Source organism: Rhinichthys klamathensis, unplaced genomic scaffold (genome assembly GCF_029890125.1).
Source record: "Rhinichthys klamathensis goyatoka isolate OS25496 unplaced genomic scaffold, OSU_Roscu_1.1 h1tg000201l_1, whole genome shotgun sequence".
Lineage (NCBI taxonomy): Eukaryota > Metazoa > Chordata > Actinopteri > Cypriniformes > Leuciscidae > Rhinichthys > Rhinichthys klamathensis.
The window spans coordinates 768,477-792,027 of NW_026606727.1; the positions used below are offsets into that span (position 1 = coordinate 768,477).

Below are 23,551 nucleotides of genomic sequence, written 5' to 3' on the forward strand. Positions count from 1 at the left end.
CCATTGTATTTCATTATGCTGATATATATGTATGTCTTTTATGAACTTGAATTAAGAAATAAATGAAACTTTTTAATGAATCCAAAATATATTTGTTTTATTATTGTTCAGTATTAGTGTAAGAGGATTTATGAATATTTATAATATATCACTGTGATAGATATAAAGGAAGGGAGGGAGGGGGCTTTCAACTGAAAGAAATTAAAATTAAAACCTTTCATCAAAGTTATAAATGAATTCTGAACAATACCCGGTCTTGTCTTAAGGCAACTTTGATTAATTTTTTTGATCCACTTCAAATGTCGACTACTGTGTGTGTATATATATATATACACACATATTTATATTAACACAGGGTGTGCATTATTTTTCTAATAATTCAACGGTCCATCGTCAATTATTCCTTACATTAAAAAAATGCAATCTTAATTTCAGATTTAGTTTTTTATGCATCCAGATAAAACTCAAAAGTGGTCAAGAAATTGTTTCTTTAAAAATTATAAACTTGATTTATCCAAATACAAAAACCTATCATAACAATTGGAGTGAAAGAAAAGTTGTAAGTTCGCATAACTTAATGGGGCTATGTTTTACAATGTTGTATTGCTGCTAAACCATGTAGTGTGGACTGTGGGGGCTTCTATGTTTCAAAACGGGGGCAAGACATGCTTATTACAGCAAATGATGTTGATTCCAAATTATGATAGCAATCATCCTAATAGCATTTCTGTATAATTTTTGACTAGGGACTTTGACTTCTTGTTAAAGGTAGGCCTAAAGTTGTGACATAAAGTCTATTTCACATTTGTGCATATTTGGTGATTTATTTTTTGTGGATTTCTACAATATGTTCGTTATTTTCAGCCCATTCACCCACCTGTAGTAGCCTACTTCTCTCTTCATCCAATGGTGTCATGCTCTTGCCTGCCTGTAGAGGCCGCAATCGCCTAGACTATCGTTGGATCGACGTGTCTGTTCACGAAGAAGAGAAATAAACATCCTGGCCGAGTGCGACGAGAACACGAACAGCGCTAAAGTATTTGCAGATAATATTATTCCTTTTCGATTTGAGTGGGTTTAATTTTTATATATATAGTGTAGAGATATGAAATGCATACAAATATTATTAATACTTTAGTTCATTTTGTGAGTTTGCAAAGGTAAAACGTGCTCAGTATTCAGAGAAAAACACACGGGTTTATTTTTCTTCTTTGAGCTCTTAACACGGTTTGCACATTATACAGATATTTCTGTTAAATACGTTCTATATTTGGGTTTAAATCAACTAAGCCACAGGTAACTGTTTTCTCTCTTTGTTTTACAGGATTCAGAGTAACGTTACGTTACGTTGGTCATGACCAGCAGGCGATTTGCTCAGGATCACATCAGTAAATCTTAACAGTTGCTGTTCCTGCTTCATCCATCATGAATCCAAACATCTTTGGTCAACCACAAACTGCCTTTCAGGCATCGAACAACACTAATCAGTCTGGAAACCTATTTCAGTCCTTTGCCCAGCAGAACCCAGCACAGGGTGTTGGCTTTGGACAACCCTCAGCTTTTAGTCAGCCAGCTTTTGGCCAGTCAACACAACAGCCATCTGTCTTCGGCCAAACACCTACTTTTGGCCAGGGCGGTGGGTTATCTCAAGGATCGGTGCAGCCGTCATATTCCTTTTTGGGAACAGCCCCAGCCTTTGGACAGCCGAGTTTGGGTCAAAGCACGCTTGGATATGGACAACCACCGCCATCATATGCTCAAGCTACAGGACAGAATCCGATGTCTGCTTTTGATCAGAGCTCAGCTTTCGGTCAGCCTTCTGCGTTTGGTCTATCCTCAAGTGTCTCCCAATCGTCGACCAGCTTCAGCAGCACTGTTACCAACCAGCCCAGTTTCGGTCAGCTTTCTGCCCTCTCCGGACCCACCGCAACATCCCCCTCAAGCTCCTCTATAGGGGGTAGGACTGATAATCCCCCTAGTGGGAACCAGTTTACTTTCAAGCCGCCCAATGAATCTGTTTTCAAACCTATTTTCAGCGTCAGCCCAGAACCTCCCAGTTCAAATCTGTCTTCAGCCTCTGAAACTATTGGATCATCCAAGGCCGTAACTAGTACTATGGGCAATTCCTCTGGTGGTTCGTTGTTCTCATGCGTAAAGCCAAGCGCTCTGGGCTTCAGCTTCTCACAGCCAGCAGCAGCTCCTTCTGTCTCACGTTCTAATGCTAATTTTTTACAAAAAGAGACGCTCAGTGTTGGCAGCAGCATTCAGTTCACCTTCTCTCAACCTGCCAACCCTTCCAGCAGTAGTACGCCTGTTTCACAGCCCACGACTCCCTCCACCTTCAGCTTCACACCGCAGACCCTTCAGCCACAGTCAGATACCAAAGTACCTGCGTTTGGTGGTACTGGCATTGGATCCTTTGGATTTGGGGTCACAAAAACTGAAGCCCCACAAAGAATGGAGGATAGAGCAGGAGATTTGCAGAACAGTGGAGGAGAAACAGCTTTTGTGAGTTTCGGCATAAAACGTAAAGAGGAGACGGTAGACCCAAATCCAGCTAAAAGTGATAGAGAAATTGGAGCAGACGGCTTAAGACAACCCGCTAAACGGCCACTGCTGAGAAGCCGTGGCCCAGCTGCAGGGCTTTTTCGCAGTGCGATGTCTGAGCTACTGAGATCCAAAGTCAGCCCAGTCAAGAGAGAAGATCATCCTCCAGAAAGACCAGATCCTCCTGGTCCAGCTGATGATGTGGCCACTACACCTCTGAGATCTCAGGCTCCAACAGTTTTGAAAAAAGCAGAGGAAGTTTGTAAGATACATTTCTTTTCTTGTGATGTTTTTTTAAGGTTCACACACAGAATTAAAATTCTATATGAGGTGCTAATTATTTTTATTTTATTGGCGGATATTAAATGTTGTACTATTTAGTCTGACAAAATAAAAAACACTAAAAACTTAAATTTAGACATCACAACAACATAATGTACAGTATGGAAAATGGATATTAATTTAGAGATTACATTTAAAAAATAATTTTTACATTTATATAATATAGATCTAAATGTAAAACAATTAAATATCCTATATCGTCTGATGCTGATAAAAAAATAAAAAAGGGCCGATACAGTACCGATATAATAATGCATCCTTAATTTTTATACTAAACTATTTTGAAATATTTTTTCTTGCTAACATTGTTGTGATCACTTGTCTTTGTAGCGCTCAAGCCTGAATCACAGACACACACTCCAGGTAGACGTGCTGCTCGAAAGGATAGCACAGGCAGTTTGGCTGGTCTCTCTCCTACCGATGCCACTGTTATACAGTGCAAAGGCATACCACCCAAACTCAACAGGAAGGAACTCGTCACAGAGCATTTTGGGCACTTTGGGAAAGTGCTTAAGGTGTATTGCAGGCCTCAGAAACATCTGGCCATTGTGCATTTCCATGATCATGTGAGCGTGACTAGTTAAATACATGATACAAAATTCTCATTGCCAGAAAAGCAGTTATATTTAATGAATGTGTTTGTGGTTTAATTAAGTGAACTCTTTCTTGCCTTCAGGCATCTGCAGCCAAAGCCAAAAAGAAAGGAAAGCTGTTCCAGAGGAATGAAATTCAGATATTTTGGCAAAGAAAGAAACAGAGTGAGTAACAGTACTATTTAGAAGTTTGTTTACTGTTTAATACAATAAAAATTCTAATTCATGAAATGTAAGATTTATTGTGTTGGACTGTGAAATTAATCAAATTAAAATCAAAATTGTGGTTTGGCCTTGTGGAAATGTTTAAACTGGAAAATGTTGCTTAAGTGCGGTGTTAATGTCATCCACAAAATAACTGATTAAATTGAGTTTTTTTATCAATATATTGATAAATTGATTATATTGATATAATTTTATCAATATAATGAAAGCAAGATGAAAATGTTTTTTAAACTTAATTAAAACATTGTCGAAAATATGATATAAAGAAATAACAGTGCAAGATGCATTAACTATGTACTAACAAATTTCTTTTAAGAAAAAAAAAGTTTAATTATGGCTACTACAAGTTACAATACAAATCCTTGACAGGAAATGAGGACGTGTGGTTAGGGGTCGACCGATATGTGATTTTCGGGGCCGATACCGATTATTACAGATCAAATAGACCGATAACCGATATTTTGAACCGATATATGTCTGGTGTAAAAATGTAAATTAATGTCAAAATTAAGACTAACAAAGGGTTTTGACAAATACTTTCTTTAAATGATTTTAAATATATCTTTGAATCTGAGAACTGTTATTAATAATAATAATTATAATAACTTAAAAAGTGCAGGGAGCACCCAGCAGCATTCTGTAAACATTTTGTAAAACTTAAAGACTCTATTTTAATGTTTAAATTAAATTTTAGGAATCAAAAAGCATTTCTAATTAATTGAAATCATCAAACTCATTCAATTTATTTACAGTTTAACAAAAATTACATTTTTAGGGCCCTATGAAAAACCGAACTTTTATTTTGACGGGTTACCGTGGAGATCTTTGAGTTTCTGTGTGTTTATGATATGATATGACGATAACTTTTCTCAGTTGAAGCATTAAAAAGCTCATGAAGTGACTTAGCGACTCTGGAGATGTTGTTTATGCAATCATGTCCTCATACAATGATGCGGCTGAGGCTGAAACCAGCGCAAGCGTCACGCGTGCTCCAGTGTGTGGTAAATGAAATCACCAATCACGCGTCTGCGAGGATTCATATTTAAATAGCAGCTAGTCTTTTTGCGGTTTGAAATTCGATTTGATTTGTACTGACCTGCTTTTTATTAATTAGTCAAAAAGTTGACAAATTCCATGATATTCCGCTTTATACAGTAAATTCCGTTTTTATGACTGTATTTCGTCTGTTTTCTGCATCGCGGAAATCACAGGGCTCTATTATATTGAGATATTTTGCAACTTCAGTGTAGTAATTTATTGCTTCTTCAGCAAAGTCTGCTGCTGCCTTAACTTTGAGAGACAACTGATGATCAGTGAAGCAGCTCCAGTCAGCAAGTGCTTTCGGTGTGATGGTGCGTTCAAGTCATCTCGTATAGATCGTATTTACGAGTTGAACGCATTTGAACGCCACCACAATGTCGTAAAAACCAGTGGGGAGTTCGGGATTTTCTAGCCCCGATCTTTCCGAGTTGTGGGCGTGTCACTGAGAAACATGGCGGAATACCACAATACTTAAATATTATGCAGTGATATTGTCAAGGTTTTCTTATTTACAGCGCAGTTAATATGAATATGAACATATTTCACAGAATATGATGGCATTATAATATAACAGTGCAACATGTAACGATAAAGTTGGCAGTGGGTTCATAAATTAATTAAAAACATAAACAAAGTACATCCGATGCACATTTCTTTGTTCTTCATTTTCTAGAACAAGAGTTTAAGAACCTTACTGTATTTTTGTGTAATTAATTAAGAGAAAGTATACTCCGCCATCTTCCTCCGACGAAAGTGACTTGAACGCACTGCCGTCGTAAACACGACTTCCCACCTCGTACGTACGAACTTCCCCAGGAGGACTTGAACACACCATGAGAGTGCAAAACTTTCAGTGCCTTCAGCTTTCCGCGTTGATTGGCCGGACTCCTGAATCCCAACAAATCAGATGGGCGGGGACATTAGTCTAGTCTACAGAGTGGTGATGAGTTCTATGTGAGTTCCGACCATGTTCCGACCAAGCGTGCCGCACAAGCCCTCAAAAGTGAAGCCAAAACGTCTCGATCGCCCCCGGTGACCGGTCCTAGTATAGGTCATAAACCCCGCCTCCCCATGTTATTCAACGGGACGTGAGACCAACTAAATAATTAAATTACTCTTCACATATCTTTTTTCTAAAGATAGTTTCTGTCATTTACTGTAGTTTCTATCACGTTGATGTAATTTCAAGTGTTTGGTTTTAAAACAAGTTTGTTTTTAGTTAGTTATTTGATGCTATAAAAACAGTGCTGTGACATCATGATTGACCGCTGTGATTGACAGGTTCTCTCTGCGAAGAAGTCACTGAAGCACCAACGGGCTTTTTTTCATAATGTTGACTATGTGTTTAGTAGTTGTATTTACCTTATTTTAACGAGGTACTGCAATCAGCAGACATCATTTGAGAGGAACGGAGCAGACAAGGCCACTTAAGAAAAGTGCAGGGCGTGTGCTTGCGATTGATTCAACGAGAGTGAGGACGGGGCCTTGATTTCGCAGCTTTACTTCCTGCTCACGACTGCGCATGACTGGTCCCGAAAACGCTACTGCGCAGACTCAAGTTCCTATATGTCAGCGCCATATCGGGACACTGGCGGCTTCAGTTCTCTCCAATGGAAAAGAGCGAAGGGGCGTCGTCCATCTTTTTTTACAGTCTATGGTTCCGACCAACAGAGGTGGCTGCATTAGAGCCAAATATAGTGCATTTCAAAATAAAATTATTTTATCGGCAAATCAGTTTTGAAAATGGCCGATAAAAATGCTTAATATCGGCGCCGATAATCGGTCGACCCTTAGACGTGATGGCTTTTTTTTTTAGCTGTGGACTGATGTGCATATGAAAACCTGTCCTGTTGGTGACATGTTAAACGTGATCTGCTGTGTAAATGTCATTTTTATGCCTGGTTTTAATGTGTTCTTTTATCCTTTAATCTAGGCAGAAACCGTAATGTTAACCTTTTTTTTTAAATCGCAATATGATTTTTTTTTGCACAAAATTATGCCTAATATTTGCCTGTATTAAACATGGCTGTGAACTTTCTCTTTCGTACTGTTATGCTCATAAAGTGCTTGTCATTTACAGGTCCTGGTGAAAAAGCTGCTAGACCTTCAGAGGTCAAAGATTTGATGGGGGACTCAGAGTCTGGGGCTGATTTGTTACAGTCCTCCCCTAGTCGCAAGCCTCTTCCCAGAGCACTGCCCATCAGCACCACTAGCTCTCTTACTAAAGGGTAATTTAAGACATGTAATATCAAACAATCCCTTTGCATGATGGTTATTTGGCCTGATTATTAATTGCTGTGTTTTTTCTGTTAAAGCTCTCCGATCAAAAAATCATCTGTTGCTAAAACACTCCAGTTTGAAATTGAGACACCACTGGAATTGGTCTCAGAGGAGCGGAGCGTAGAACGGCCTAATAGTAACCTGCCCTCAGTACTGCAGCCTCTCATCGGTCAGGTGGCTGAAACAGCAGAGGAGAGATACCGCCTCCTAGAGCAGAGAGATAAGATTTTACGCCAAGGTCTCTGATACCATATTGTATTGAACTTATTACAATATTATGTAATAAAATATTATATATATTGTTTGTTTTAGAATATAAATTATAGAGTAATAATGGTCTTTTTGTCTCTGAAGCTCGGCCCAAAAGAACAGACCTGGATATGTCTAAAGTCTTTGTGGGAACATGTCCTGATATGTGCCCGGAGAAAGAGCGGTATATGAGAGAAACCCGTAACCAGCTGAGTATCTTTGAGGTTGTTCCAGATACAGAAAAGGTTTGTGACAATCAGTGTTGGGGAAGTTACTTTTAAAAAGTAGTGTTTTCTCGTTACTAGTTACTTCTTAAAAAAGTAATCCGTTACTTTACTTAGTTACCCCCTTTGGAAAGTAACTTTTTATGTTACTCGTTACTTTTACGTTACTTTTATGTTGCTTGACTTTGGGCAGAACCCAATATCTGTTCCTAAATGTGTAGGCCTACATAAAATTCTACTATGAACTCTACTTATTGAAAAACTAGAGAAAAAAAAGAGAGATTTTGAGATAGAAAAAATATATATATTTATTTAAATAACATTTGAAAAACCTGTATAAACTCAACACCAAAGAACAATATTAACTATTGAGTGGTGGTGACGCGTTCATGAAAAATGTCACAAAGAACCGGCAAAAGAAATGATTATGAATATCAAATATAGCAAGGAGACATTTCAATTGTTTATTAATAAACAAGTGTTTTCCTTGTCAGTCAGTGTCGGCTGCAAAGATAAAGTTGACGATGCTGACTCGCGATCTTCACAGTAGTGAACGCGCCAGAGAGAAATGCACATTTCATATGGATTACATAAGCAGAGAGTAGGCCTAGTCTGTTTTCTCTCGTTTTGAATAGTTTTGTTTTAAAGTACACATTTCAAGCTTTCTATATATTTCTCAGATCTTTAAGGCAAGTAGCTTGCGCTAAGTTTCGGTTCATTTATGAGACGAGCTCAGTCCACGCGCCGGCACGGAGCTCCTGAGAAGTCCTGATTATATTGCCTGCTATATTTACTGCTTATTTATTAAAGACAATTGGTTGATGAAACATTGATTAAAATTAAGTTACAATTAATACAAAACGAAATTCACTTTAAAGGAAGGCTTTCTACAAAAACAAACTTAATGAAGTGGTCAAAATCATGTCTGCCCACTCCATTTGTCTCCCGATTGCGCATCTTATGCTCTTACTCATGCTTTTCACTTTTCATATAGCCTAATCAACATTGATGAAATTAAAAAATAAATTATTTTAATTAAACATAAATATGAAACTAAATCGTTTTCTTTAATGACTAGGCTACAACACGTAGGTCTATACAGAGAAATTTACTATCGGAGCGGGATTTGAGCGAACGCCGTCTTGCTGTAAGCATGTGGGGGTAGAGGTACGATTTTCGAGCAATCATCGAATATTATTTTGCTTGATATGCCAATCCTTAATATTTGGTGTTTTAAATGCCTGTTTGAGGTCTCTGTGAAAGATTTAAAGCAGTCTTTTAGTGCCGCTTTCAGAGCGGTCAAGTCCGAAGAACTGTTACGTCCATAACATTGTTTCTTTCCTCATAAATGCGAACACGTGAAATTCAATAAAATTAATATTTTATGTTCTGTGGAGAGCCAACCCTTCTTCATCCGGTGGGAGTATAACTTTTGGTTTGCGCAGTGTAATTCACAGAATTGATTGCTCTGCTACCAGCCTCTGTCACGTACCATGTGGAGCTTGTGACTATTGCAAGCACGCAGCTTAGAAGACAGTGTTGCTGTCAAATCTGTCCATGGGAAAAGTAACGTTGTGCGGAATTGAAAAAGGAACTACGTTTCGTTACCAAAATTTCAGTAGTAACGCGTTACACTACTTTTTACCCGAAACTTTGTAACGCGTTACACACAACACTGGTGACAATACAGTCCAATAATGATTTGAAATCCACATATTTATTGGAGTTCTTGGCTAAGGGTTAATATTATGTCAAAATGCCTTTGCCATTGGTTACCTTTGAGTTATTTGTCTAAATCTGCTTAGGTGGATCATTTTGCTGCCATCAAAGAATATAGCAGGTCTTCGGCCGATCAGGAAGAACCTCTCTCTCATGAGCTTAGACCACTTCCTGTGCTAAGCATGACTATGGACTACTTGGTGACTCAGATTATGGACCATGGTGAGGGCAATTACCGTGACTGGTATGACTTTGTCTGGAACAGAACGAGAGGCATTCGAAAGGTGGGCATAACAACTTTTAGTCTTATTTCTACTGATGTTATTATTTAAAAATATTAATACTGTCAATGTGAATATGTCGCCATTGTGTTTTTTTTTACAACTTAGCCTATTTTTTGTAATTATGCCTGAACATCTTTTGTAGGATGTTACCCAGCAGCATCTATGTGATCCAGTAACAGTATTGCTCATCGAGAAATGTACCCGTTTCCACATTCACTGCGCCCATCACCTCTGCCAGGAACCCATGATGTCTTTTGATGCCAAGATCAACAATGAGAATATGACAAAATGCCTGCAGAGTCTGAAAGAGATGTATCAAGACTTAGCCACCAAGGAGGTGTACTGCTCCAATGAGGCAGAGTTCCGCCAATACAACGTGTTGCTTAAGCTCAATGATGGAGATATTCTTCGGTAATGCGCCTCACCTTGCTAATGTTTTTTGTCAATAACGCTAATCATAAAACTATTTGGAATTTGGAATCAGCCCTTTTTAGGTAGTTAAGGCATCCCTGTTGCTCAAACAGTAGAGTGTGGTGCTAACCATGCCAAACAATAACAATATTTCAAAATAGGACATGGGTTTGACTTATGAACTGATCAATTGTGTACCCAAAGACTTTATATATAGAAAGACGGTGCACACTCGTATTACTATGATTGGGAGAAAGTGCGACATGCAATATGGAGGAATAAGTCCTGCATTCTAAATAAGAGCCAATTGCCGATTGGCAAGTCATTGCGTCACTGCAGCTGGCATTAGAAGCCCCGATTCCCATTGAAACAGTCAGTGTTCTCAGACGCACGCTTAGGGCTGGGTGTCCGCATTAGCTTGGTCCAGCCTGAAAAATGCAGTTTTTTGTCATGATTCGAGTGTTTAAAAACTAAATTTATGAGACAGTTGTTATTTCATTGGTGATGTCAAATATGAAATTTAATCGTAAGCTTGGCGAACAGTTTTGGAGAATTTGATGTTTCCCCATTCAAAGAGATAGGAGCTGCACTTGCATGCCTAGAGGCCTTTCAAAGATGTCCGGCGAGTGAAATGACTTCTTAAAGGCTTTGGTATACCTAAGGCCTGGTTTCACAGACAGGGCTTAGATTAAGCCTGGAATAGTCCTTAGTTCAATTAGGACATTTAAGTAGCTTTTTATAAATGTGCCTTACAAAAAAACATTACTGGTGTGCATCTTGAGACAAAACAATGGCACTAACATATTTTAAGATAATGTCAGTGCAAGTTGCTTTCAGTTAAAACAGCTCAAACATGCATTTTAGTCTGGGACTAGGCTTAAGCCTGGTCTGTGAAACCAGGGATATATGTAATAAAAGTTACCTTGGATAAGCGCCTGTCAAATACGTAAATATAAATGTACCGGTATTAGCCTTAATTTCTTGCCATATTTTTATATGATCAGAAAATAAATGAATTTGACTCTTCAATGTGAGCACATTGAAGAGGGAAATAATCTGGCTACCAATGACTGCACAGAATGGTTCTGATATAGATATTTGCTGAAGAGTACCAATCAGTAATTCTTTGCACTGACGGTATAAATAATACAAATGGATTTGCTTTGTGTCAATCCAGTGAGGTGCAGCAGTTTCGCAAAGAGGTACGGGAGTCTCCGGAGGTGGATTTTGCTGTGCAGGCCTTTGCAGCACTCAACAGCAATAACTTTGTCCGGTTCTTTAAACTTGTGAGTGCAGCTTCCTATTTGAGCAGCTGCATACTTCACAGATACTTCAATCAGGTAAATGCTTCTTACCCAGAGGGTAGTTTAGTAGCCAGTATTTATGAAGTACTTTGTCATTCATTACACTTTTAAGTTTCTTAAGAACTATTTTTGTCTCTGCTTGTTTAGGTGAGAAGCAAGGCACTGAAAATCCTCAATGTGGCCTTTACTGTTGGGTCCCAGAGATCCACCATTTTCCCAATCGAGGACTTTGTCAGAATGCTAATGTTCCGCAATGCCACTGAAGCCGCAGACTTTATTCAACAGTATGGCCTTAATATCAATGATGGGTATGTCCTACTTATATTCTCTGTTGTCTTGATTTTTGCAAAACATCTTTTGTTGTTCAATGTTAGATCCTTTCTCAATACAATAGTATCCAATGTCATTTTGGAGATGCAGAATTCTTGAAAATGAATGCCTTATTTTGTTTATCATCCAGCATGGTAGAACTTAGTCGGACAGCCTATCAGGAGCCTGATTTCTCCCTGCCGCAGAGCAAGTCTGTGGCTATTGAGAGGAAGAGAACTGTTCTGATTGGCGAGGTGGTGAATGGTGGACTGCTGCCCAACCCGCCTCAGCACAATCCCGTTTGCAGCTTTGACTCCAGCAACAAGTACACTGGAGATCGTCTATCGTCAGAGGCTCCACCAACTGCCCTGAAAGGTGTGAATGCACTTCAGTTCTTACTTCATTAGTGAAAAGTAGAATGTGCTTTTCTTTACAAGATATTTTGGTTTTGGCAGTTCATCCACAGAGGCAGGAGTTGAAGCCTGTGGTGGAGCCTGACTCCAGGCCTCAGGTGAAAACAAGGCTTCTGGTTGAACCACGGCTATTAATGGATGTCCCTGGCATGACCGAGCCTGTAAAACCTGACTATATGGAGGAAACCGGAGAGAAGTCCCAAACAGCAGAACCCACTCTGCCTGGGGTGACACAGATAGTTTTCCAACCCATATTAGCCCCACAGCCAGTCCGACCTCCATCTCCTCCACCCAAACCAGAGCCAGTCTACACAGATCAAGTGAGACACTTTTCAATCTTAACCACAAAGTGCAGCAGTCCTACATTGTGCTACATACCAGGGTTTCCGTTGTCCGGTAATTACCGGACATTGGCCAGAAAAAAAAAGGAAATGTCCGACAAAATTAAATCTCTCCGGTCAAATTGTCCGATTAAAATGGCCTAATAATCCCACGCCCATAACACAATCTGAATTTGAGAATAAGCCTAAAATGTATAAAGCAAAAATACACCGACCGATCAGAAGGATTATTTGCCATTTTACAAGCATTGAGTCTGCGGACACCGCTCCTCTTATCGATGCCGTAAGCCTGCGGCGTGATGCCCTCGCTGTCATGACAGCGCTCCGTGGCTATGGAGGATTGCATTTCTCCACAGCCTGCGAAGTCCTCATATGTGATTTCAACGAAATGTATCCAGTAGGGATGCTCATTTCGGTTAATTTTCCCCACCGACAACCGCCGCTCGTTAATCAATTATTAACCGTTAACTGATAAGATTATAATATTGAATTGGCATTAAATAAAAATAAAATTGACGCGTATCTGTGACCCGTTAAAAATACAAACATTTTTTTATCAATGGGTTTATTTTAACATGCAAAGTGCAAACAGCAGCATACAGATCAGATCAACAACAGAACCTGGATTCAGATAAAATTTTCACTCATTTCTGACAGTGACAACAGAGAAAAACAGAATAAAATAATACAAATAAAAAACATAAAATTGGCCAACACTAAATATATTTTTTTAACTTAAATAATTAACAAATTAAGATGACAAAAAGAAAACACTGAATCCGTTTGAACGAAGCTTTCAAAAACCGGCAATTTTTTTCCGTTAGACTAAGATTTTTCGTTAAATAAAAATAGCAGCCCTACCTCAATCCACACCTTGTCTAATTTTTATTTTAAAAAAGCAACAAGTCAACGTGATATGGGGTTAGTCTTATGGGCAAAGTGTCTTTTACTACCATTGATCAGATTCTCTGCGTTATCTCCTCAGATCGCCGTGCATCGCATCTTCTCCCTGATAACACGGTGGGCAAAGTTTGTTGTCCTTCATCACTCGATCACTCGATGCTTGTGGATGTTTGCTTCGCAAATGATACTGCATCGTACTTGTACTACTACTACTGTATTTTAATACCGCGCAGCATATTTTACAGGTAACTTAGTCGCCCTTTCTGTTGAAATGGTCCCACACAGTACTTTTCGCTCGCTTCATTTTGCTTGCTCGGAAAAAAATGTCTGCAGGCACGTGTGTGGTTGCGCGTGTCGACGCGCCCCGTGAGTTAATAAATATAGACTATATAGTATTTTTTTTAACCATGCAGCGAACTAATAAAAAAGAAGCTTAAAAAAATCGGACGTTCATGTTTTTTTCCGTCTATTTGAAAGTTAGGCTAATAAACATGTTGCATTCTATACGGCCTGATTATGTCATTTTTTTAAGTTACATAGCCTGCCTCCAGTTTTCCTCAACTTGACTAATTAAGAGGCGATATTTGACCGGCATATCATCAAAATGTCCGTAAAACGAAAACTCTGACCGGCAACATTGTTTTTTAGCGGAAACTCTGCTACATACATAAGATCACTGATGATACAATTCTCTCTGGCAGGATATCATGGCAGAGGTGGATGCGGTGCTTCTTGAGGTAGTGGAGGCTGAAGTCTCTAATGTAACCCGTGCAGCTGCTGAATATGTGTCTGTAGCCCTCAGGTAGGAACTCTTTCCTTTATTGACCTACAGGTTTAAAATTCTTGAGGGTGAAAATTAAACAAATTTTTTTTTCTTAATGTATCTGCTCACATGTGTCCTGCAGTGCAAGTGACAGTGAGCTGGAAACGGTTGTGAGTGAAGTCTTACATCAGCTGCTGAGGGAACTGTCCACATCAGAGATCAGAGCTGAGAAGGAGAGAATTGCAGAAGAGAAACGCAAGAAGGAAGAAGCCAGGTGTGTGAAAGACCTTCTACATTCATGATTTAATACAATGCTTGTGTTTTTGTGTTTAAGTTTCCTACTCTTCTTTCATTTTTGTTTGATTTTAGGCAGAAGGAAGCCTTTCTTGAGCAGTTCAGTGGTGAGATGTGTCTTAAGATCAGCGACGAGGTGCTAACAGAGAGCATTAGAGCGACCGCTGAGGCTGAGATAAGGTATGTCATCCTACATAACCATCTCACACAAGTTTTCCTGGCTATTGTCTGTCACCTTTGGCTTTTTCATGTTGTTGTCTCCTCAAAGGGATAGTTCAACCAAAAATATTGTCATCACTTACCCTTAAGTTTTTCCAAACCTGTATGAGTTTATTTCTCCTGCTGAACACAAAAGAAGATATTTTAAAGAATTTTGGTAATCAAACAGTTGACGGTAGCCATTGACTTCCATAGAAAAAAAATACAATTGAAGTCAATGGCTACCGTCAACTGTATGAGGTTGAGTAAATTGTGACATTTCATTTTTAGGTGTACTATCCCTTTAAGTTTAATCGTTTGTTGTATTCTTCATTTGTCACTTTGGATAAAAGCATCTACTTAATGAATAAATGCAACAAAACAAGTTATTATGATACATTACTTGACTGTGAAACATGACTTGGACACGTATTGACAGGTTTTAATGAACTTCACCAATAAACGTTTGCAAAACTGGTAATGTGGTACTTCTCTTCTAGGCTTGCTTTAGAGGTGAAAGCGGCTTGTATTGCGCACTGCTCTGCGGAGGAATGCAACAGCATAGTAGAGGAGACGATGGCTGAGGAGGTGGCCGCGATGGCACAAGAGATCTTGGACGATGAGTTGAGGCGCGCCCGCAAGTTCATCAAGAGGTTTGAGGAGCTAATTGTTTCTCTTTATGTGTATAAAGCAGGTCTTGGAGGTGTGTTTTATCACACTTCTTTAGAAACCTTTAAAGAACAGATGTGTGCATGTACTCTAGGTGGCGTGACGTGGTAGCCGTCCGTCGTCAGCTAAAGAGACAGATGCGTGGTTTCCCTGCAGCCCCTGGCTGTGTAGATCCACAGTTCAAACTGAAGGCCCTTGTCCCCAGTGCTCCTTCCAGCCCCTGTCTGGTCCTTTTGGCTCAGGGGATGGTCAACCTGGGCAACTCTGGGAACATGGCAGTTTCCTGCACAAGGTCTGTTATTGGTGATTTCAATCTAGTTATTTTATTTTGCCTGGATTTGTTTGTTGTTTTGAATTCGTCTAAATGATTGGTTATAGGTTGCTGAAAATGAGACAAGAAGCAGTTCATCAAATGAAAGTGTCCTACTACTACAATCTCTTACTGAGGTAAGTTTGGCATAGATGTGCAGGATGCAGATCCCTGTGATTGTCTGTATGCTTAATTGTCCTTCTTTGGCAGTGAGCGTGTATGGATGCCTCTTGACCTTCCCACCCTTGTGGCAGAAAGCACCCCTAATGCACCTGACAGAGTCTATTGGAAAGCCACACTTCTGTTGCCAAGCACCTGCGATAGTGACATAAGCTTTGCCAGCAGGTAAAGAACAAAATTATGGGAACATTTCTTAAATCATGTGAAATTATAACTGACATTTTTTGTTTAATTTATGTTTGTTTCCATGCAGGATTCTGACAGACTGGCTTGAGGTTAAATTGGGTGGAGGAAATCAATCTAAAGATAGTGAGAAAGAACCAAAAGGGCAACTAAAAACGTTGTGCATCAGTCACAGCCTGACAAATATTAAGGGACAGACTCGTGAAGTTCACATTTCTATAAAGGTGAGCCTCAGAAGAAATGAAAATTCTGTCATTATTTACTCAGTTACAGTGAGGTAATGAGGAGAAAATGGACCACAGGGGGAAAAATTGAGTGCTGCAGTGATGACATATTTTTGTAGGCCACCCTGGTTCCCTTGTCAAAAACTCGGTAGGATTTTTCCATTGACTTTTGGATTATTGCTGAAAATAAGCTCTGTGACCAACAAAAATCTATTGTTTTTACATTTAATGGGTATCAGGATAATCTTCACAAATTAACACAACTGAATTTTGAAGCACCTCAGTCGAGTGACTTCAATATCCCCATCACTAAGCTTCCGACAGCTCTTTTAGTCTTTATTTAAAAAAAGTTTTTGAGTTACAATAGTTTGCAAGACTGCGATTATAAACACAATGGGTCTCATTCATGAAACACGAGCAGAACGAATTTTTGTGTAAATCGTGTGTAAAGTGGATCTGGCGTAAATTTTCGGATTCATTAAAATGTTCGTATTTTCCAAATGTTAGTTGGTACACAAGAAATCTACACCTGCTCCCAGCCACGCGTAAATAGTGCGCTTAACACCCGAACGTTTTGCTCATTAATAAGGCTGCATTTTAATTCACCTTAATCGGGTACATATTTGCACAGCATTTTGAAAAAATATTATATATAGTAATTACATACGTTTTTTCTTATTATGAGAGCCAGTAATAGCATCTGCGATGGTGGTCCTTCTCCAGTTTGAATACTATTTTTCCAAAGTGAGCTAATTCGTTTTTTGCTCTCAAGCTTAATGTCGAATCATTTTCTTCTCACTTCTGGGAATGTTCGATTAACAGATGAAACTCCATTAACTGCATCTGTAATATGCTGCCAAGCTTCCTTTTTTTTAAGGACCCGATATGCCACTATGTACGCTTGAAAATAAAATGTGGCGTTTTGAATGAACTTCTGAAAATAAAACTTCAATTTCTGCATTTGACAATTTTTTTTCATTCGCATTCATGTCATAATATGATGCCCATATATAGTTGTCAGTCGGATTTAATGGGCGGGATTTATGGAAATTGAGAATGAACGTGCACGCGCATCCCATTTACGACTGAGTGGAATTCATTAACACACACACACATTTCACTATCACATCTGACGTTTACGAAGTATTTGTGAATCAGGAGAAGAGTTTTCGGGAAGGTCTCTTTACGCGCAAATCACTCGCATATTTACTCGTATATTTACGAATGTTTCATGAATGAGACCCATAGATGCTGTAAAAACAGACTAGTGAATAGATGAGTTTATGTGTTCGGCGTGACGTTTAATGTCCCTGAAAACCTCTGTAGGCAAAATTAGCCACTTGTTAGCAACTGCTTTTTTCAAGACAATTAAAAGCTTTAAAAAAGGGCTATTACTGATACATAATTTTATTTCTTAGAATAAAACGTGACCATTTTGAGTTTGTGTGTTTCAGGCATTTACCCAAGAACCTATTTAAAAAAAAAAACATTGACGATGGAACTGAATGTAAAAAAACAAACAAAAGGATTTTGACCCACAAAAATGCAATTTCTCCGGCTCATTGTGAAGCTCATTAGAATTGTATCTAGGGGTCCAAATGTCTCTGCATTTACAGATGATTAACCCCTGTGTCTCTGTGCAGGCATGTCATGGCCCCCTAAGTGCAGAAGACCAGTGCCTGCTGGAGGAACAGAAGGAGCTCCATGGTACCAACGCTCTGCTGATGCTGCTTCCCCCTCTTAACAGTGCTGGACAGGGCGAAGAGGACGAGGATGTGACCCTGCTCTCTGCCCTCCTCCAGCTGAGGCAGGTGCAGCAGGCCAGCTGCTGGCACTCTCCTCTACCACTGGTTGTGGTGGTTACTGGCAACCAAGACAGTGGTATCGGCGATCAGGGTTTGAAAGAAGGCAAGTTTGTTAAAGAAAATACATTGTATAATAGACAAGGGGTGTTAAAGACTACAATCTGATTATTTTATTGTCTCTCTTTCACAGCACTGATGTTGAATATGTTAGTGAAAGATGGCCTCATCTCTGAATACATCTTTGTCCATATTCCAGCAACCCTCACTGACCTGCAAGGCTCAGAGCAGGTTGGTCTGCAAAAATAAAATAAAACAATTAAAGTAAATATAGTTAAACCTTTTTGTGTTAGAGATGTGATCATATTGGTATCATAAACATCTCACTGAGGTTTTCTTTGCTACTGTCTGTCACTTTTAACTTTCTCGTCGACAGTTGTAAGGGGTTATTATGTCCAGGTCACATTTCTCATCGAAATTGGAAATTACATTTTAAGTGAAGAAAATTAAGCCATTTATTAGGATGATTTATATGACAATATACAAGATGATTCTTAATATTTTATTTATGAAATGACTTCATATTGTAGTAATATACCTTAAAATCATTAGTGTACACTGTACAGCAACCCTCATTCAGCAGGTTCGTCTGCAAAAAATATTGAGAATACACAGTTATGTTGTGTATGTCTATAAAATATGTCTGTTAGGGATGCGTATACATATGTGTGTGTGTGTATCTTATCAGAATCAGTCGATAAATGTGACCTTATAATGCTATTGGTATTGGTCCAATAGGCAAAATGGGGCGATATATTTATAAATTATAGCCAAATGATCATTGGGGCCCCACATTTATTTTTTAAGCTGTGTTTTTAGTTTCCATTTATTTTCTTAAAGAGTTTGTATAAAAAAAAGCAGTTTTTAGTTTTTTAATGTTGTCTGGTGTAATTTGAAGCATGAATAGATCTGGATGCTTTTATGCATTTTTTTTGTAATCAGCCAAAATGCAGGTTTATATCTAATATCAGCTGATATATTGGTTATCGAATTCAAAATATAAATAATTATCATATCAGGCAAAATTCCCATATTAATGCATCCTTAATTTGTGTTTAACCTCACTTAGGCATTTTTTAACTAAATATAGATGATGTACTTACTCATTCTTTTTATAACCATTCCACTTCAGATGAGTCTTGTTGTAAGGTGGCTTGCAGCCCGCTCTCCCGCTGGCCCAGCCCTCTGCTCTCAGACCCTGCTGCAGGTTGTTGAGTTAGGCCTGTGCCGTGAGTTCCACTCCAGACTACAACGAGACAAGCAGGACAGGAAACATGCAGGTCTCCCGTCTCAGCGCCCGGAGCCTATTGTGCAACTCTGTAACAGTGTGCTGAATTTTCTGGCAGGTGTGGTTTCGTCAGAGCACCTGTCCAGTCTGTGCTGGCCACCTCCTGAATTCTCTCTCCCCGAGAACAGCGAGCTGATTCCTCATCAGGCCTGGAACTCTCCAGAACACCAGGACTGGCTGAGGAGAACCATCCTCAGTCGGCAACTTCCTGAGTGGGATCTGCCTCCCGTTAATGGTATGGGAGAATACTATGAAAAACAGGAAATCCACACACCAAACAAATTCAAAGTTCAAGATCCATTTTTTGTTGTGTTTTTCATGTTGTGTAAACTAAATCTACGCACGCAGAAAATGCATTTCATGTACAAATTGGCACATTTTTCATATATTTTGCTAATGGGAGAATGCTTTTAGTGGAAATGTATTCCTTATTTATTCCAAACTTTTTACCAGTAATGTCTCTTATCCTCAAAATACAGTAAAAACCAGTTCTATTGTAAAATAGTATTACAATTTAAAATAACTGTTTTCTATTTTAATATATTTTTAAATATGATAATTTATTCCTGTGGTGGCAAAGCTGAATTTTCAGCATCCATTACTCCAGTCTTCAGTGTCACATGATCTTTAGAAATCAATCTAATATGCTGATTGTTGCTCAGTTATTATCAATTATTATTGTTGATCAATTATTGATGGTGTTTCTTATTAACAACGTTGAAAACGGTTGTGCTACGTAATAGTTTTTGTGGAAACTGTGATAAATTTTTTCGGGATTCTTTGATGAATAGAGTTCAATGAACAGCATTTATTTTAAATAGAAATCTTGGTAACATTATAAATGCTGAATAAGCCCTTGCTGAATAAAAGTATTATTATTCTTTTCTTTCTTACCCCAAACTGGTAGTCATGGTTTTAACAAAAATGTTAAGCCACAAAAACCTTTCAACATTGATAATAACGAAAAAAAAAAAAGAAGAAATCTTTCTTTTTGTGACACTGACGACTGGAGTAATGGCTGCTGAAAATACAGCTTTGCCATTACAGTAATACATTTTAAAATATATATTACATTGAAAAAATAAGTTATTTTAAATTGTAATATTTCACACTTTTGCTGTATTTTTATTTTTTTTTAACAAATAAGTTCCGCCTTGGTAAGCAACGTTGAAAACGGTTGCTTAACGTTTAAGCATAAGAGCTTAATTAAGCATAAGAGACTTAAAAAAAAAAAAACTTAATTATTTCAAGCTTTTGACTGACATTTTAGTAGAATTTGGGTATTTGACCCTGAATTAACTGTAGATAAATGCTATGGATTTGTATGGTGGCATTAAAACAATCTCTTCCCTTGCTACTCAGCTTCCTGGCCACATTTGTGCGCCTCTATAATCCAGTACGTATCCCAGATCCCCACCTCGCCCTTAAGCCAACCCATTCTAATGTCCCGCCTGGAGAACCTGCTAAGAAGAGTGAACTACCAATATTTTCATGTGAGCGGTGCAGATGGGGATGACTATGAGAAGACTGGACCATCCTTTCAAGAAATTCCCTGGGACGATATCATATGCCTGTGTGTAGAGCATCGTATGAAGGACTGGAGTTTAGAGCCTCTTGTGGCAAAAGGTGAGAATAACAGATTGGTAACAGAATGGACATTATGAACTTCAGACATTTTCCATTGTGATTAAAACGTGTGTTTTAACGGTTTTAATCACAGATGCACTCACAGATGATGGTGAGATTTATGTATATTTTAACAAAGACAGCCTGAAGAGTTTCCAGCCCCCTGACAGTTGGATAGAGGCTGTGAAACAGACATACCAGGAGAAACAGCATGCCTCAGAAGTGTAACTATCACTCTTTTACACATTTATAATTCAAGGTGTAATCTTATATAGTATAGCAGACTTACAATAAAAGATTCAAGCACAATTTTTAACTTTCTTATAGGTCTAATATCAGGCCCACCACAGCAGCCAGACATTTCCCCAAGCAGAAGCTGTTTCAGAGTCACATAGAGGAATGGCCTTCTGTCCATGATACTGCACAGCTTCCCATTGCACAACGCTTTGAACAGATTCTCTCTTCCATACGCAATATGAATGCTGAGGGCCAGAGGTTAGCTTTAACAAATTTAATATAAAAGTAAACTGTTGCCTTTTTTTGCCTGGTTCTGCTGCTGTAACCATTCCTTAACATGTATCTGTAGGATTGGAGAGCAGATACAGCATCGAATTGAATCGGATCATTTGCACCCTTTATCTTTTCCTCTTGCCCTGACCTCCACCAACCTTTCTATGCCTCTGATCATGACTCCCTCCCGAAAGCGTCCTGCTACTGGCACTGTCCATATACAGGTAGAGATATACCAGAGCCTTCGTCACAACTGGAGTTAATAGTTTAAAAAGTTATGATCACTATAAATGCGTTAAATCTCTATTTTTGTGTTTTTAAAGGAAACCTTTGACCTGGTTGAGAAAATATCATCTCCTAGCAAAATGAACAGACTTTGCTTTGCTCCAGACAGCACACAGACTCCCATAATGGAGCGACTTCAACATTCTCTCTCAACCGTTCAAAAAATGAATGCTGAGGGCCAGAGGTTAGGTTTAATATTTTTTTCCCAATGCAATAAAGTGATTTTTACACAGACTTTAGAAGATGCCCCTATTATTATTCTGAAATTCAGAGATGTTAATGGGCGTTTCATTTCCGACACACGCTGTAAGCTGTAGAGTGTAGACCTATCACAACAGGCTGGGTCATCTGACTCATCAGAGCAAAGTAGGCTCACGGAAGGGAGGGGTTTAGGGAGACCGGATCCTTGATCGAACCGTTTCATACACTGAGAAAAGAGCTGGTGATGCAGTGTATATTAAAACAATTTAAGTGTTTGGATCCAAGTGAACCTATTGTAAGAGACAATTAGGAACCTTTAAAATATCATAGTAGGGGCCATTTAAATTAGTGTTTGTACCTTATTCCCCATCCATCTTTTAAATTGTCCTCTTAAACATGCATTATGGGATTTTGTGTATTTTTATTCATTTTCTTTTACTTCTAGAATTGGAGAGCAGATTCAGCGTCGGATTGAGGCGGATCCTTTTTCCTCTGCCTCTTTTCCTCTCTTCCTCCCCTCCACCCTCCTCTCTGCACCTCCTCTAGTCATGAACTCCTCTAGGAAGCGCTCTGCTGCTACCTTCCACATACAGGTACAGTATTCCAGTATAACTAGTGCTAATATGAAAGTTGTTACAATGACAAGTAAACTGTTGGGAATTGCGTTAACAAGTATAGAGAGTATATATAAAGAGAGTGCTGAATAAAACTAACATCATTGTGAATAATAAGAGGCATTCTTTATCCTATGCTTTTGAATTACTGCCATTACTGGCCAACGGTTTTGTTCCCCGATGCATTAATAACAGGTCCAAACTATCTTTTATCCCCCAAGCAATTACATTTTTAAATTATTTTTCTAGTGTTAATTGATGATCTCTACGGGGACAAATAAACTGACTACTACTAATATGAAATTAAAAAGTAGCTTTCATTAAAATGTATTTGTTTGTTATTTGAAGGAAGTGGTTGATTCTGTTGAGAAGACTGAATCTCCTAGTGGAAAAAGCAGACCGGTATCTTTATTCCGGCGTTTGCAGGACTTGAAAAGAGAGTTGTCAAGTCAGCAAGAGGAGGAACGTGTGTGTGGCCTCAAGTTGAAGTGTCTTTTAGACATTGTAGAGAATTAATGTTTCAATATAACCGCAACTGCTCAATGCCATTTCCAGTCTTTGCTATTTGAACGAAAATGTCTTTTATTGGCTGGGTATTAGTCTTAACAGTTTTGTTTTTGATGTTTTTATTTTATATATTTGATTAAATACTTTTGCTTAAGTCATGTGCCTCATCCATTAAGTATAATTAGATCTTAGTGTGTATTTTCATGTACTTAAACATTAATTTAGAATTTGTACATTTGTCTTCAGACATACTTTCCCAGTTTCTGAAAAAGAGAGTTCAGTGTATTTTGTTTATTTCAATAATTATGTTGTATTTTAATGTATATTTTTGACAACCATAAAGATGTTTTTATCAAACTTCTGCCCATTTCGTTCAAATTATTTTTCTAAATATGCTGAGAAACCCTGTATAACATGGATAACGTTTGTTCAAATACCTGGTAAATTACGAATTATTACATGAGGGATTTAATTATTCACGACACTCCAAACGTGGTTGGTGTAAACTGGAAATTCACGCCCATTTTACTATGTTTCTATCTGCTGATTGGAGGACCTGTCCTCTGGTCATGTCTCTCCATTCGATATCACGCTCGGAAGGCCGCGCTATGTATTGTGGGAAACGTAGTTTAGGGATGAAGCTCTTTTGCGT

General features: G+C 38.6%; 1 protein-coding gene across 1 annotated transcript; it reads left to right on the forward strand.

Annotated features, from left to right (window-relative positions):
- The first annotated feature begins 960 nt into the window (after positions 1 to 960).
- mcm3ap (minichromosome maintenance complex component 3 associated protein) lies at positions 961 to 23,256 on the forward strand. The gene is made up of 31 exons (XM_056263192.1): positions 961 to 1,071; positions 1,325 to 2,809; positions 3,220 to 3,455; positions 3,566 to 3,647; positions 6,829 to 6,976; positions 7,064 to 7,266; positions 7,383 to 7,522; positions 9,307 to 9,504; positions 9,647 to 9,915; positions 11,093 to 11,255; positions 11,367 to 11,527; positions 11,680 to 11,903; positions 11,984 to 12,261; positions 13,887 to 13,987; positions 14,091 to 14,222; positions 14,318 to 14,422; positions 14,941 to 15,093; positions 15,204 to 15,401; positions 15,488 to 15,556; positions 15,630 to 15,764; positions 15,853 to 16,006; positions 17,650 to 17,914; positions 18,002 to 18,099; positions 19,001 to 19,391; positions 20,519 to 20,782; positions 20,877 to 21,006; positions 21,110 to 21,277; positions 21,369 to 21,516; positions 21,616 to 21,761; positions 22,224 to 22,371; positions 22,741 to 23,256. The coding sequence occupies exons 2-31, from the start codon at positions 1,426 to 1,428 to the stop codon at positions 22,906 to 22,908; spliced, it is 6,459 nt and encodes a 2,152-aa protein (XP_056119167.1). The 5' UTR covers positions 961 to 1,071; positions 1,325 to 1,425; the 3' UTR covers positions 22,909 to 23,256.
- Positions 23,257 to 23,551: the final 295 nt, after the last annotated feature.